Source organism: Argopecten irradians, chromosome 2, assembly GCF_041381155.1.
Source record: "Argopecten irradians isolate NY chromosome 2, Ai_NY, whole genome shotgun sequence".
In the NCBI taxonomy this organism is placed as follows: Eukaryota; Metazoa; Mollusca; class Bivalvia; order Pectinida; family Pectinidae; genus Argopecten; species Argopecten irradians.
This window is the reverse complement of record NC_091135.1, coordinates 38,979,483-38,995,321: the sequence shown is the minus strand read 5'-3', so window position 1 is coordinate 38,995,321 and position 15,839 is coordinate 38,979,483. Positions and strand designations below refer to the sequence as shown.

Sequence of the window (15,839 nt, the reverse complement as noted above, 5' to 3'; positions counted from 1 at the left end):
TCTTCCACGAGGGAATTTTTTGAAACAAACCGATCGTCCACGATGTTATTTTTAAACTAACCGATCGTCCACGAGGCTATTTTTAAACTAACCGATCGTCCACGGGGTTATTTTAAACAAACCGATCGTTCATGAAGTTATGTTTAAACACACTGATCGTCCACGATGTTATTTTTAAACAAACCGATCGTCCACGGGGTCATTTTTAAACAAACCGATCATCCTCGAGATTATTGTTAAACAAACCGATCGTCCACGTGGTTATTTTTAAACAAATCGATCATCCTCGAGATTATTGTTAAACTAACCGATCGTCCACGGGGTCATTTTTAAACAAACCGATCATCCTCGAGATTATCGTTAAACAAACCGATCGTCCACGGGGTTATTTTTAAACAAACCGATCGTCCATGAAGTTATGGTTAAACAAACCGATCGTCCACGGGGGCATTTTTTAATATACCGATCGTCCACGAGGTTATTTTTAAACAAACCGATCGTCCATGAAGTTATGTTTAAACACACTGATCGTCCACGTGGTTATTTTTAAACTAACTTCGCGGGCTATTAGAATTCGCGAAATCTACTCACTGCAAAATTATTGACTTTAGGTTCAAAGAGATACGAAAATATAATATCGAAAAAAAAAAAACACCGTAAAGATTAGTTTGCTGTATAAACGCGAAAATATGTCACCACGAAAATATGTCTACTAGTCAGCTACTAAAACCCTTTAAAATCTAAGGTGGTCAGTAAGGGATAAAGGAGGGAGAGGCTTCGTCATCTTCCAATACCGATATCCTACCGTCCCTCTAATCTGTCAGCCTAAGGTTCCATAGGGTTCATAGACTATCAATAACCGACTGGACACTATGACTTATGTATCACGGACTATGGGAAATTCTGCTCTTCGAGTACGTACCGAGCTTTTGAACAAGATCGGACATCATCTGTACATTGTCGACCATTGACTTCTTCACCTGTATCGAGAGTGATGTGATGCTATCGTTAACATCATCAACATAACCTTTGACCTTGGAAATACCCTCCATAGTCCTAGACAAGAGGTCATCTAAACGGGACTGGTATCGGCGTGCTTCATCAAGAGTGATTTTGGTTTGAGTAATTACTAATCCTGTCCATTCTCCGGAAAATCCCCGGATAATTTTGATAGCTGGAACGTCATGTTTTGTTTCCATATTTCTATAATTAGAACGCTCTCATTAATAACCTGTAAGTAGTAACTCGCTGGGCAGGTTTACAAGATTTAAAGTTAATACTAACTCGGAATGGTTTTGATGTCGAATACTGTCGAAATAAAAATAAAATCAATAAAGATGTATCAACCATGTCAATATTTATTGAGAGATACTTATCCTCTAAAAATTAATTACAACACTTAACATTTCATAGTGAATTTACAAAGCGAGGCGTCATATTTCATTGTTTAGAGTTAATCACAAAAAATAAGCATTTGAAATTCTTGGTAAAAAGCATGTTCTACTACAACCAACTGCATTACATCTAAATATCATAAAACATGGTTACATACATGTATAGCCACTAACAGTAACCTTCCAAAGTCTGAAAGATACGAATACTGATATTTTTTGTGTTTCGGGAACTTCCAACTTCACATTCTCAACACTAAAATATTACGAATAGGTAGATATGTTTGAAAAGTTGTAAAACTTAAACTAATTAAGAAATTAAAATTGAAGATTTAAGTTTAAGCAGTAAACAGGATTAAGGAAAAAAGTCAAACCAAAAATATTGATAGTAGTTATTGAGGAGAAGTGTTAGTATCGATGAGCTTTTATTATTTATGTTATGTATATAATGCAATCTTGTACTGAGCATTTTCATTGGCTTATACGCCAGATGTTATCATCTCAAAAAAATGACGCCGTCGTTTGTAACGCCGTCTCTGATTGGCTGAAAAGCAGCGCATTGATTTCATAAAAGATAGATTCCCTCCAATCGTTATGAATATTTTCAAGTTGTGGAGATATAACACAAAAATCAAAGTGTACGCTAAATAAACCACGAAGTAATAATTTTGAAAAATCTATTCAAATCAATACCACAAAAATATAATATTAACTACTAATAATGTTACTCACCATAGACCACCACACTGATAGTATCCACATCAGTTGGTAACAAAGATTTTTCTTACTGTATGTGACAAACAATTTCAACTAACTAATTCCATAATAAATAATTTTCTTATATAGCTTTTTTATTGCAGTCATTCATTGTAATTGATTCTTACCACGTTTTATATAACACTCCAGTCGTCACTGTAAAACATATCTTTTATCACTATCAACAATTCTGGGGGCAAAGAATGACTACTTTACAGCCATACTCATATTACAAACCAGAGTAGTTGGCGTGCCATATATTTCAGGAGGGAATATTTATTACTGTCTTAAATAGTTTCCTAACAATAGTGCGTAACATACTGTCAGTTATAAGTACACACGAATTTATTTAATTGATGACGTAGATAAACACCAATTGCGGAAGTGAATTGTCATGATATTTACTGACATTCCGATTTCATACGAATCCAACGCATATTCGAATCGCTTTTTGTCAATATACTTGCTTATTTCACAATATCTCGGTAAATGTCTATTCTTTGTATCCTGAGAATTTGATTATACATACATTATGAAAATTTACTGTATAATAAAGCATGTGTCATTGAAGCCAAATAAATATAGAACATCACTCTTTTTGTCCTAAATATTATTTTGTAAGATTTGATAAAATGTGAAGGGATTCTTTGTTCATTAACGAAAAATAGACATGTAAATAATATTGAATTCCGTAAACAACATTAAGAAAATGACAATTTTGAATTGTTTTGTGAAATAATACTGAAATTACAGATCTTGGAAGACACATGATGACAACAGTTTTTACAAGTGCCTTTCAGGGTACTTATACGTTCCTCATGAGGAAAACCATACACATGAAAACAATATAAACAGATTAATCAAACGTAAAGCTATCAAATTCTAACAGTAATAACGCGTACAATCTTCACCATTTCTTCAGTCGCTATTTAGTAAAAAATACCTGCATATAAATGTGTTGCAAATCGTGTTCTTCTATACTTGACAAGGGTATTACCTCATACTTAACAGGGTTACCCTGTGGTTTCTGGGTATAAGACAGCTATTTGTTTCACCTTGTACTCTAGTCTCGACCTTTGTAATCACAAGCTGTGACGAGAAAACCAATGAAAAAAGGAAGTCACTGGAGTCCAGACAATGATTTTCATGAAACAGGTATGGTGTCCTTGACTTCCACCTGACAATCTTGAAACTGGGAATAATTCCTTAGAAATTGATTCGTTACCAATATAAAGCAATGATAAACATAAAACCTTCAGAGGTCGGACGCTAGTTTTCTTTAATATCCTATTTTAGTAATAGTGACCTTTGATGTCAACTTTTTGATATAAAATTAGCCTTTGTTACTAACAGCCTAACATTGTAACAATTGTTTTCACGTCATCACCTGAAACCCAAAATCTAGAAGAAAAAAAAATCTTTTTTAGTATCCAGACAGACGGACGGACAGATAGACGAAGACTAAGGCTATAGTCTCATCCACATTCACTGGTCATCTGGCATCTTGACAGACCCATGTTCGATTATATTGTAATTTATTTATAATTTCACAAGAAAATAAAGCTTAACAACACGCCTTACGAAAAATGAAATAATTTTTTGATTATGTATATTCACTGCTATATTCTTTCCATTCAAAGCGTATCCATAAACTTAGTAGATTAGTTAATTAAAATCACAAATATTATATAAATATTATCATAATTTATATTAGCATATTAGCAGCTCACAGCAAATGTTGCATGCATATGTGTCATTATACTTTTTTATTTCTAGACAAAGAAATACATTTGTTGTCTCGTATATCAAACGGATAGTCAAATTTGTAGTAGTTACTTGGACACAAGTGACATTCCTCAAGACGGTATACTTTATTATTAATAGTTTCAGTGATATACTGCAAAGCAGCAAATTTTTTCGCGGCGAATTGATTTAACGTTTCTATGCATACGCGATTCAGATTTAAGGTTCTACTGTACTTGTGCCGGGATTATTTCCTTAAATTTCCTTAAATGTTTCGGAGAACACAAGCACAACATGAAAATTCATTTTCATTTTAACACATTTTAGGCATGATTTCTAATATGAGATTATAAGACTCTTGCATATGTGGATATGTAGGATAGGGATATTCTACCCGAGAGTCACAAAATGTAGTAAAACCCGAGGCTTGCCGAGGGTTTTGCAACATTTGGTGATTCCGATGGTAGAATATCCCTCTCCTTCATATCAACTTATGAAAGAGTATTTTTCTTTCATACCTCGACGTTTTATTGCAATTTTACAACTATAATATCCCGCCATTTTGATATAAATTCGGAGAAATCCGCGACTGGAAGTCAATTTTCCATACATGAAAATTTACATGATATTTTCAACACAAATTCCGTTGTTTGCATCTTTTATAGTAAAACCAGTCATATTTGTGAAAAAAAAATGTTAAATTTTGACGAGGAAATGAGATTCTGTTGACGCCGTGACGTCACGAGGCTTCAGCCTCAGGCGACATGAATTTATTGTCCTAGACCAGCCAGTATTACACCCGTAAGTATGAAAGAAAAATCAAGCAATTGTTTGCAACCTGCTTTTATATAAGCTGAGCTGATATGATATAGACACGAAACTAATAGTTTTGTCTATATTTCCATAAATACAGTGGAACTCGGTTAATACGAACTCGAAGGTACCGAGATAAAACTTCGAGTTATCAGAGTGTTCGAATTAAACGAGTTATCATGTCTTCTGACGATCTCTTTACTTGGTAAAGATAGACAAGTTCCATGTCGTAAAATGATGTGAAAAAGAGAAATGTCAAAATCGCCGATGGTAGTTGCAAAATAATAACAATAAAACCTAGGTATATAATTTAAAATGCTAGTTCTACGGCAGATTTATGAAAAAGAAAAACGGCATTTTCGGCGAACTCGTTGTCCACAAAATCTCATTTCGAGTTCAAAGAACATTTTATGTATGAATGTTGTCATTCGGACTCAAAATTTACTTCGTATTATCCGAGTTCTTCGAGTTTTCCGAATTCGAATTATCCAAGTTCATTAAACAAAGATAAAGAGGGAATTCAGCCGGGACCGGCAAAGTACTTCGTATTGTTTATTATATATATATATTACATATAACTTTTCATTTTAGACTTGGTGGAAATATGTTGTGTCTACACTTTATCAAATAATATATATAGTTCATATTACATAGCCACTTATGTAAGATCCTCTATTTACAGCTTTACAGCTATTTATTCCAAATATGCAATAAACAATACTTTTAAGAAAATGATTTCACCTAACGGCATAGAATATTTTTATATTAAAAATGAAAGCTGCTGTTCACTTTTGGTAAGCATAATTAAGTTATCCTCATCAAAAATCACATCCGACTTTTTACTGAAAAACTTGATTATTTTTTTTCAAAACAGTTCCTGGGCAAAATTCGTACTACTTGCTTCTTCTAGTTTCTATGGGTCAACAAAAACCGAAAAACTTAATATTTATTACCATGGCACTGGACAAAGAGTTGATTTAAACATCCCCACCTGCGATTTGCACTTAAAGATATGTATATTTGATCCTTTATAAATATGTCACACCTCAAACGTTCTTTGCTTTCGAGAATTCATGATACTGAAAAAATTACATCATTTTTGATTCCACATACGCGATCATCTCTTGACTGCATTTGCACTGCTTTAGGGACTGCAAGAACTCTTCCGGCAGTCTGTCCCCAAAACCAATGGCGTGATGAGAAAGACGGAACTTATCAAGCATTTTGCCCTTGGCGTCTTCCGCACTGAGGTCCAAACTGTCAATATAACCAATCTGAGCCTCCGGGAGTTTCAGAACGACCGCCAGATCCTTCCATTCTGGTCCCAAAAGCTTCGACATGCTTAAGAGAGACAACTCCGAAAACAAACCTACAAAAGGAGCAATGGATTATCCGTTATATTCTATGTCTGGGTCACGACTTCGAGTCGCATGTGGGGCAATAGCCAGGTACTGACCGATGGTCGGTGGTTTTTCTCCGAGTACTCAGACTTTCTCCTACTAACTTGCCGTCCTTAAATGACACTGGCTGTTAATAGGACGTTAAACTAAAAAAAACTTAAAAGTATAAGCTTCATTTTGGCGAGGGTTCAAAAAATTAATGACGTGATTTCGACTTCTGTCTGTCCCGGGTCAAATAATACGGCTTATATACTAAAACATTAACAATTATTACTATCCTGCAGTCTTCATTTAAAACAAAATTGTTTTTCGTCAGTGCCGAATACAGCAGAAATATGTGTCACTGTGGTAAATGTTTTCAGACCCCGTCAATGTTGGTTACAGGATGTAGTGTAGTATCGCTAAATTCAGTGACTTTTTCTAATCTTTTTGTTGTACTTTTTTATCTTTAAATAGGTTAGACTGTTGGAGCATCACTTGCAAAAATGTTGTAATCGTTTATTTTTGATACAAAAAATATCGCCAAAAACTACGTTCGGCACCATTAAAAGTATATTTAGAGTTTTATAATATCATAATGCGATATGTCAACGGTATGTTTTTGATAAGTACTTATCATTCAAATCATATTTGTGATTATCATACTTGCTTCATAGTTTTTTATATGAGTGTTTTTTTTCATAATAGGTATTACCGGCTACGGACCTGCTTTAATATACAGTGTGACAAATCGTCGTGCCTCGTTACACCACGGATATGTCCGGACTGCGTGCAGAATTTTCTCAATCTGAAATAACATAACAAATGCTGCTTACCACAATGAATTAATCACAAAGCGACCCATCAACACCTATGAAGTACCTACTAGACTATGTAATTATTCGTCCTTCTAGCTACAAAGATAAATGTATTTGTAGGAGAACCTTGATTCAATCATAAAACATTTTCTTCTTACTCTACTGTACTATTTTAGTGCAAAAGCGCAAAAAAAAAAAAAAAAAAAAACTATATACATTAGTATTATGACTTGTTAGCGAGGATATACATTAACGCAACTTGGTTGTTCAATACACTTTTACAAAATTTAGCGATGAACTTCAATAACACCGCTAAAAGCGCTAAAATAAAATTACCGCTTAAATAAGTACACTTACTGTACTTCCTTTAAATATTCATTTCGATAAATTTCTGTTACGCCAATGGTTGTTAATAATTAGTTTCGAAAGGTTTTTTTTTGTATCAATATCATGTCTCACCTGAAGTAGTTCCCATGCATTCTATTGGTTCAATGTGTAACTAAATTGTAAATGATATTATATTTGCCAATATGATAACATACATACGCAGGCCGTTCTGATACCTTTTTGTCGGATTCGTCTTTGTTTTGATTGGCCCAGATAAAGAGTGTTGTCTCGTATCTGATGACGTCAGTATCATTTTTACATTGTCTCTCCACGCGCTGTTCTATTTCCTTCACTGTGTCTGCCGTATCCATGGTAACAAACACCTTGTGCATTTCCTTTCTGTCACTCAACTTTGAGCTGATGAATTTCCCGAGAGCTTGCACTACAAGGAAAAACAATGATTTGGAACTATCTGATATAATTTTAAAAATAAAACAATCATGATTTCAAATGATGATTGTAATTTATTGTTTGAAATAAAGTTAAAAAATAATATATTCTTACGATCACCGTTCATGGACAGATGAGACAGGTAACGTTTGGACACCTACAAAATAATTAAATCACACATATAGCATTTATAATTGATAAAACATATCTAGTTGCTATCCACATGAAACGTTGAATAACAATGTTCTGTACGTTTGAAAAAGAAGCAATTGTAAGGAGGGGAAACCTAAAGAGAACTTGTCCTGACTTTATGAGAGTTAAGTAAGAACATTGGTAACGAACGGAATCAAAACCGAAACTTGCCAGTTGTTACTACATGTAACAGGGTGCTATCTATAATAAAGTGTAATCTATATTAACTGTTATACATTATGGTATTAGTCACTTTATAATCCCCGTAGATACACCTTACAGGATTATGTTAACGAACCTTATGTCTGGTATTTATAATCAACGCAACATGCATTGAACATTGAAGAGATACACAATATACAATGTCCATATTAGCTATGAATAATAAGTGACAAGTGACGTTGTCTGACCTTCATCCACGTGACCTCCACCGCGTCCGTCCTCTCCTTCAGGGGTCCCCTAGCCCTGACTCTGTAGTGTAGAAGACCTCGGAATCGGTCGTCATCCATCTGGTCCAGGGATTTCTTGTCAACCACGTAGATATTACAATTCAGTTTGCAGATGTCTCTGTTAGCTTTGAACGGAAATGATTCCACAGTACCTTGAGAGAGTCGTCTACCAAAATACTCCAAGCCGATATTACCAGACATGTAGAATTCGACAATTTCCCCGTCCATGATATTGAATTCGGCCAATTCCATAGGTCCTCGAGTGTATCCATGTTCTTGCAGTCGTCTGGTCTCCTTCATTGCGTCTTTCGCTGGTAGCACGTGAAGAAAGGTTTCACCCTGATAGTCGTCGGTCTTATGTTTACAGACAAGTGTAACGGTCGTACCACGCTCGTGGTTAACTAATTGGTCAGCAATGTCTTCCACGTCTTTCTCAGAAGAGACCGTTAGTGACACCATCCTGTGGAATGAAAATGTATGAATTAAGAATTGGGAGAACAGTGTGACCATTACTTATCAGAAATTGGTATAAAACCGTTTTGTTTAAAAGTAATCTCTTGAATAAACTGAAATGAAAAAAAAACTTACTCAAAACGTCTATTTCCTGTTTGCAGGGTACATCCTAATTCTTTTTGGAGTTTTTTGGCGATTTTTGGATCCAGGATATTCCAATCCCCATCATCCGCCCGGAACACCAACAATGAACTCCATTTTTCTAGAAAGTATATAATTGTTATAATTGTATTTATTCGTGAAAAGGTCAAAGGATAGTAGAAAAGACGCTTACACGAAAAAAAAAGTAAAAAAATAATAAAACAAGTAAGAATATTCAAACCACTATCTGTGTGAGTATTTTAAATGATAATATGTCGATGTAAAATGTAATAAAATATTATCTACCTTCGGTTGTAGAATTCCCAGATTTTGCTGGAATCAACTGTCGAATCTGTTTTGTTAAGTGATCATTTCCAGACTTATCTAAACAGACTAAAACCTTTTCTGCAGCAGACGGTCTCTCGAGTAACAGTTCAAGTAGGTGTTTTGTCCTCTTGTTAACATCAAAATGGTTCTGAAAATGTATAAAAAATAAAATCTACAATCATGTTTTTTTAGGACACAGATATATTTATAAAATGGCATAAATTCTACTTACATATATAATACACATTACATTTTTTTAGAAGCAGAAGAAAGAATTTTATTTCTTATCAGAGGGAAATGATACTTTGAGTTGCCCTCACACAAGAGAGGATCCATTTGACATATTCACTTTCATACTTAAATTTAAAAGGCATATTGTTGAATATTACAGGGTTAAAACAGAGAAAAAAAATAAAAAACCGAAAAAAATTGACACTCCAAAATTTTGCATTTATAATCACAGGCCTATTAGAAATTGAGGCACTGTAAGCTATAAAGTTTAATATAGTCTGAGATAGAGTTAAGCAAACAAAATATAGATTTTAGGACTGTTTTGGATCTTAATACATTACTTACTGATAAAATGCGTCTTAAAGCTGATAATGCAAGCTGAAAAGTATTCAATTAGGATTTTGAAAAAAGTACACTTGTATTTCAAGATTCGTTTATGAGACAACCCCCTATCGATGGTCAGCCATTTTTGTTTTTCTCTCTACCCGACCCCTATATAAAGCACGTGAATCGACAACTCAACTCACACACGTGCACTCAGTCTATACATGTACATATACACCTAGCAACTGTCCAATGTGTATCACCTAATAATACGTAAACGAAGCCATTATCTTTAAAGAGCCGTGTAGGGCTTGTTTTAGCAAGAAAACATGTCAACTTCTCTAAGCTGTCATTCAGATATCCAAATGATAATCCGTCCATGCACATATCACCACATATACTATCGTTCCCGATGTACTCGACTGGCCACGTGCACGTGACCACCTGTCCCGAAGAAGTGACTCTTCCATAAATAAAATACCAAAGACACACACGTGTACATGTACGTGTAAAACCTAGTGTATATTGAAGTGTTTTAGTACCTCGTAATTGACATATTATGTTTACATTATAATCAAAATGGATCTCGCACGTGGAAAGTATTCAACTCTATAGATCTATATAATTATGGTCCCCGGGAACTTTATTTGTGAACACCTTGAACGTACTAACCATTTTATTCTTATTGTATGGCCTCAGGTTACACGTAAATACGTCTTGGGTATACCGTATTGTACAGTAGATCTAGAGCCAGTCAGGTGTTAGTTGTTACACCTTGAACACCGAGCGTTCGACTGATTGTACGTGTGTGTGGTTCACGCACTTTATGGGGTCGACAGGCGTGTTGTATCCAAGCAGAGTTATAACAAATTGGCGACTGCACTTCTTTAGAAACGCAAGGGGTTGTCTTAGAAAGGTCTCAAATGCATACTTTTTAACTTGCATTGTCAGATTTAAGTGATTTTTAAAATTAGTACGAAAAGTTCTCCTCAACAATAACAATGGATATACATGTAGTGATATGAAATAACCTTGTTATCGTTTGCCTCTTTGGCATTAACTACGCCTTCCTTCTGCAAATGCTCCAGGAATGGGTCCAACCGGAAGTTAGTGAGATCTTTACCGGAAGTAACAAAGTTGTCTAAAGCCGTGTACACCGCCTTCCTGTCCTTGCACTGAGAAAACACTGTAATTGATATAGAAGGTACCTTAATGGAAAAAAAACACGCAAACAAATAACAAAACAAAAAGCAATGAACCCCACTTTTGTACGTAAGTGTGTCCAAACATTTTTTTCTGAAGCCTGATATCGTTACTATAAACAACAGGTTGTAATATGTGACGCAGACTTATATGAACTAAGGTAATCAACAAATAAATGACAAAGAAGAGAATACCGTTTTAGCATTGATTTTACATTAAACACAAAGCTGAGACAATATCTTGTACTATTTATCTTTCTTGCAATCTGAAGGTTTAACACATTACGGTGCAATGAACATCTACAAAATGAGTTTTACATTGAAACATTTATGCAATTACATGATTTCTTTATTGCATATATGTTTTAATGTAAAACTCATTTTCTAAAATGACCAAAAGTAGTAATGACATTTAAGCTCATGAATGATAATAGAAGCGGAGGCTCTAAAGGAGTTGTAGTTCACGGTTCAAGGGACAATCGTGGGTCCTCAGTCAAACCTGAAGTGGCCAATTTGTTCATAGTACATTTTGAATCACATGTACTGTCCGCGTTAATTGGGCGATCCCGATAATGGGACCGTTACGCAAATGCCACAGATCATCAACATGTGGTTCCAGAAAGGAGTTAAAAAGGTCATCTTTATCTCGGCATACAGACTTGCACTCAATCAAGACGGGGGCAGTTAAACGCTACCGACATTCCACGCCAGCCTGATTCAGTCAGATGAGTAAGGTTCAATCTCTAGGTCAAATGACTGAATCTCATTCTAGATCTCCAGTCTGTAGCTCCTAACTGACCACGGTTAGGGGCCGCAGTGGCCGAGTGGTTCAATAAGATGTCCCAACATATTACCACAAGACCGCCACCTCTGGGTCGCGAGTTTGAATCCCATGTGGGGCAATTGTCAAGTAATGACCGTTGGTCTGTGATTTGTTCCCGAGTACTCCGGCTTTCCTCCACCAACAAAACTGGCACGTCCTTTCGTGACCCTGGCTCTTAATAAGACGTTAAACTAATAAAACCAAAACTGACCACAGCTATGGCTGAATACGACAACTAGGTGATTGACGAAAGCTTCCCGTAAGTAAAACTTTTGTTTAGAGACTATGTTAAGCTGCATCTATCATTCCAATGGGAAAATAATTTCAATAGTGAAAACTAATCAATCAACCAAAGTATTACAAAAGATAAACAAAACATTGCAAAGGTATAAACAAACAAATTTTTGTATCGCGAGTCCTTTCTTTTGTGAGCCTACCCTTTTACACTTATTCAGAACTGCGAAAGTTAAGGAATAATGTCTACTCAAAAAGTTAGAAGTGACGACGTGTTCATGGACGGCGATCATAAGAATATGTTAATATTGGACAATATCTGAAACAATCAACATTTGAAATGAGCATATCCACGTTGATAATCAAATTCGCCCTTAATGAATTAAAATAGCGCTTAGTTTAAACAATTACACAATACATAACGAAATGGGCGATACGATAATGATTGATAATATGCAATATGAGTGTTATTATTTTGCTATCTTACGTTTTTCTGCAGACACTTTCACGTTTATATCTTTGCTCGTTTTGTTTCCGCAGTCGATATCCACTTTCACCTGTGCTCCTAGAAATTTAGAATGGTGTAGGTGTGTATCCTTGCCATCTAAAACCTGAAACACAAACAATCTTCCAATTTCGAAATCCATTTACACTCCGAGACAAATTCTTCCGAATGCCCCTGCATTCGTAACATTGCAATTGACGTTATTTGGCTCTATATACCAATATTCGTAAAATAAAACAATGTCCAAATTTCGTCTGAATAGCAACATGTATATTTTGTTTTCAACTGCAACGGAAGTTTTTGAATGTGATTCAACACAAGGAATTTAATGCCGTACATGGCAATTTTGGCGCGAAGTTTTGTTAACATAACTTTGTAAAAATAGTACTCTTGCACACTAAAACACTCACTCGAATATCCCGATGGAGTTTGAATATGATTGACAAAATTGATATTTTCCTAGACATTGTACGAGCTAAATGCATGCGGAAGATGGATATTAAGAACTTATATTTGTATTTGAAATATTTGAAACAAAAGCTAATTTTTATTCTCAAAATACAGACAATGACTCACTCCTATTTTGATGCTGTCGTTACCATACTCGGGAGGGACCTGGATATTCATACAACCTTCAGTGATGTTCAGACCCTTTTTACCTACTTTGAACTTTTTTCTTTTCGGCACAGCGGCGACCACCAACCTAAATGACTTACATCTTGTTATTGTAGTTCCGACGTAGTTGATATCTGTCTGTGAAATGAAGAAATGAAATCATGGTTATAATTGACACCAAAAAGTCAAACGGACATGCAGTAATCGTGTGCAAGTCTCAACCGCATTCAAATCTTTCAGCATATTGGTGGGTTTGACCAACTGCCAACTTTAGGCACTTGTTTGCAAGTGCTGCAAATAGCCTAAACTAACCGGGATCAACAACCTACAAGTTATCCTCCTATCTTAACCAGACAAGATTTGCTCATCAAATTCCATCATTTTCAACCATTAATGACAATGCAATTACACATAACTTTACCGAACGATATCTATCTTCGCCAAAAGAGATATTGCTTATAATTACTTACATGATGTATGAATATTCAATTTACATTTTTAATAGCAAAGGTGTTGTTTTTCATACACGACAGTATTATCTGAGCAAATTTATCTCACAAGGTAGTAATATACCTTGAATACACACTTGGTAATTTACATTACAATAAATACAGATCGAGTTTTGTAACTTAGGTCTTAGCTTAGGTCTTTGTTTGCATACCGGAAAGGCGGGAACTTCACGTTTGGTCACTAGTTCAAGTGTTTGCCAGGTTCCATTGTCGATGGAGACTTTAATCTCGGGTTCATGTTTAGTGCCATTGATAGAATAGGGTACGTACACCTCCATTGGCAACTTGTGGATGAAAATACAAATAATCCCTATGAAAAATTGAATGTGAATGGTGGGTAGGACGAGTAGATATTTTTTGAATTCAAATAACGGGATTCATAATCATAATGAACAAGAAATTGCGTCTATTGTGTCACAATATAGAAATAAATCTCTTTCTGGTGGTTCTAGGATAAAGTTGAGTAGGGTATCGATATTTGGAATGGACCGCGAAGCGGTCCATGAAACAAATATCGATACCCTACTCAACTTTATCCTTCGATAGAACCACCAGAAAGAGACTTTAATCCTTATATTTACAGTCTGAACTATTATTTTCATAGCTCAAAATTTACCCTTAATAGTGTTTATGGCATTTATAAGACTAAAATTGAATTATATCGTTTGGTTCCGACAGGCATTTGGAACAGCCACTTGAAGTGGCGGAAATTCCCGCCAATTTATCAATGAACATACCAATAAAATGAGTTCCGTCTGATGAAGCATATATCTGGGGTTTTCCCGGTATTGAACTATAAATCATTTTGTTTATCTGTTGTTAAAAACACCATGGTGCAAAGCAGTTTGGTTTTAATCTTTTGCTTCGTATGATTTCACACGCTTACACAATTCATAACGTGGCAGGATATTTAACGTAGTTGTGACGCGCGTGTCCGATTCAAACCGCCTGTGTCAAGGAGGTGTGACAAACAGAGAGTTTCTTCAATTTTGTGATCACTTGAGTTCTACTTAATCAGTTCACGTTTGAAATTTCTTGAATACACGGATGTTTACATAGTTTCATGTCATTATTTCCGGATTTTGGAGATTTTCAAATGTATCGGACGTCGTTTCGAGGAACATGTACAAACACAGGTAGGCCCACTACTGTAAACGTTTACTGTACCGCTCTCAAAATGTTAACTATATTCATATTGTTGTTTCAAACACTTCAATAAATATTAGAGGTATCTATTACAAGTATTGTAAAGCTACAATTGTAGGATTCCGCTTCATTGATATTTCGAAACGCCCAAACGTACCTACTCTCGCCGATTCACAGTAGGTTCTAGATAACGTACAGGACTTGTCTGTCCGCCGAGGTGAACAAAAATGCTTTGTCGTGCTAGGTCGTTTTGGTTAAACTTATCCACCTCAAATACTGATGTTGTTCTGACATATCTTATCCATTCGCGTACAACCAAAGATGTTAAAAATACGAATAGAATGAAGATCTAGGCTACATGTGGTAGAGAACAACACAGACTCACCGACACACAACATGTAAACATTGCGACGTCATCGGAATGTGCAAAACTGTACATTGTACAACATTGTTTATTTATCATACGCACGGAAGCATTGGTCAAAGAGGTACGTAGTAACATAAACAATGTAACTTTTCTACATTTGTATTTACACACGTACATGTATATGTGTTAAAACCTATTTTGATACATGTACATGTTCATCGAACGTACGTTCGGTTACTGAAAACACCAAAAGTTTCTGATTTGGACCATCATAAATTCATCCGCGCGGCTCCAAATTGCGCGTGACATACTCAATCTATCGAGAAATAAAGTTGAGTAGCCTTTGGTTGAAATCAACAGGGTTTATACTATCAATTCACCACTGACTGTAAATATTCTGTTATAATACATGGTAAATAAATATGAATCATCTAGATTCTTTCTGTGTAACATTTTGTTCAGTAACTCCTTTGTCATCAGTTTGTCTATTGTAGTTTATGGGCTACATGTGTCTTTTGGCTGTTATTTCTCACACGGCGATAGAAAGCACAGTGTTTTGTCAGATTAATTACAGGCCAAATGCACTTCCTTTAATGAGGTAAATAGGGATAATTTACTAATTACTGTAACACAGATGAAAATGA

At 35.3% G+C, this 15,839-nt stretch overlaps 2 protein-coding genes across 3 annotated transcripts in view; both read right to left on the bottom strand.

Moving 5' to 3' along the window:
* Positions 1 to 2,193, bottom strand: part of LOC138316637 (uncharacterized) — a 14,675-nt gene extending 12,482 nt beyond the window's left edge. The window contains exons 1-2 of the mRNA XM_069258312.1: positions 2,124 to 2,193; positions 923 to 1,203 (exon numbers count right to left, since the gene is read on the bottom strand). Of these exons, the coding sequence (XP_069114413.1) occupies positions 923 to 1,199 (277 nt within the window). The 5' untranslated portion in view covers positions 1,200 to 1,203; positions 2,124 to 2,193. The remainder of the gene's footprint in view (positions 1 to 922; positions 1,204 to 2,123) is intronic.
* LOC138315428 (uncharacterized) overlaps positions 1,341 to 15,839 on the bottom strand; it is a 27,186-nt gene continuing 12,687 nt past the window's right edge. The window contains exons 8-18 of one of the 2 annotated variants that reach the window (XM_069256444.1): positions 13,835 to 13,966; positions 13,135 to 13,311; positions 12,541 to 12,664; positions 10,826 to 10,980; positions 9,219 to 9,387; positions 8,907 to 9,033; positions 8,280 to 8,778; positions 7,792 to 7,834; positions 7,464 to 7,669; positions 6,809 to 6,890; positions 1,341 to 6,072 (exon numbers count right to left, since the gene is read on the bottom strand). In XM_069256444.1, the coding sequence (XP_069112545.1) occupies positions 5,792 to 6,072; positions 6,809 to 6,890; positions 7,464 to 7,669; positions 7,792 to 7,834; positions 8,280 to 8,778; positions 8,907 to 9,033; positions 9,219 to 9,387; positions 10,826 to 10,980; positions 12,541 to 12,664; positions 13,135 to 13,311; positions 13,835 to 13,966 (1,995 nt within the window). In that variant the 3' untranslated portion in view covers positions 1,341 to 5,791. Of the gene's footprint in view, positions 6,073 to 6,797; positions 6,891 to 7,463; positions 7,670 to 7,791; positions 7,835 to 8,279; positions 8,779 to 8,906; positions 9,034 to 9,218; positions 9,388 to 10,825; positions 10,981 to 12,540; positions 12,665 to 13,134; positions 13,312 to 13,834; positions 13,967 to 15,839 lie in introns of both variants that reach the window. The other variant, XM_069256445.1, reaches the window with a different exon arrangement.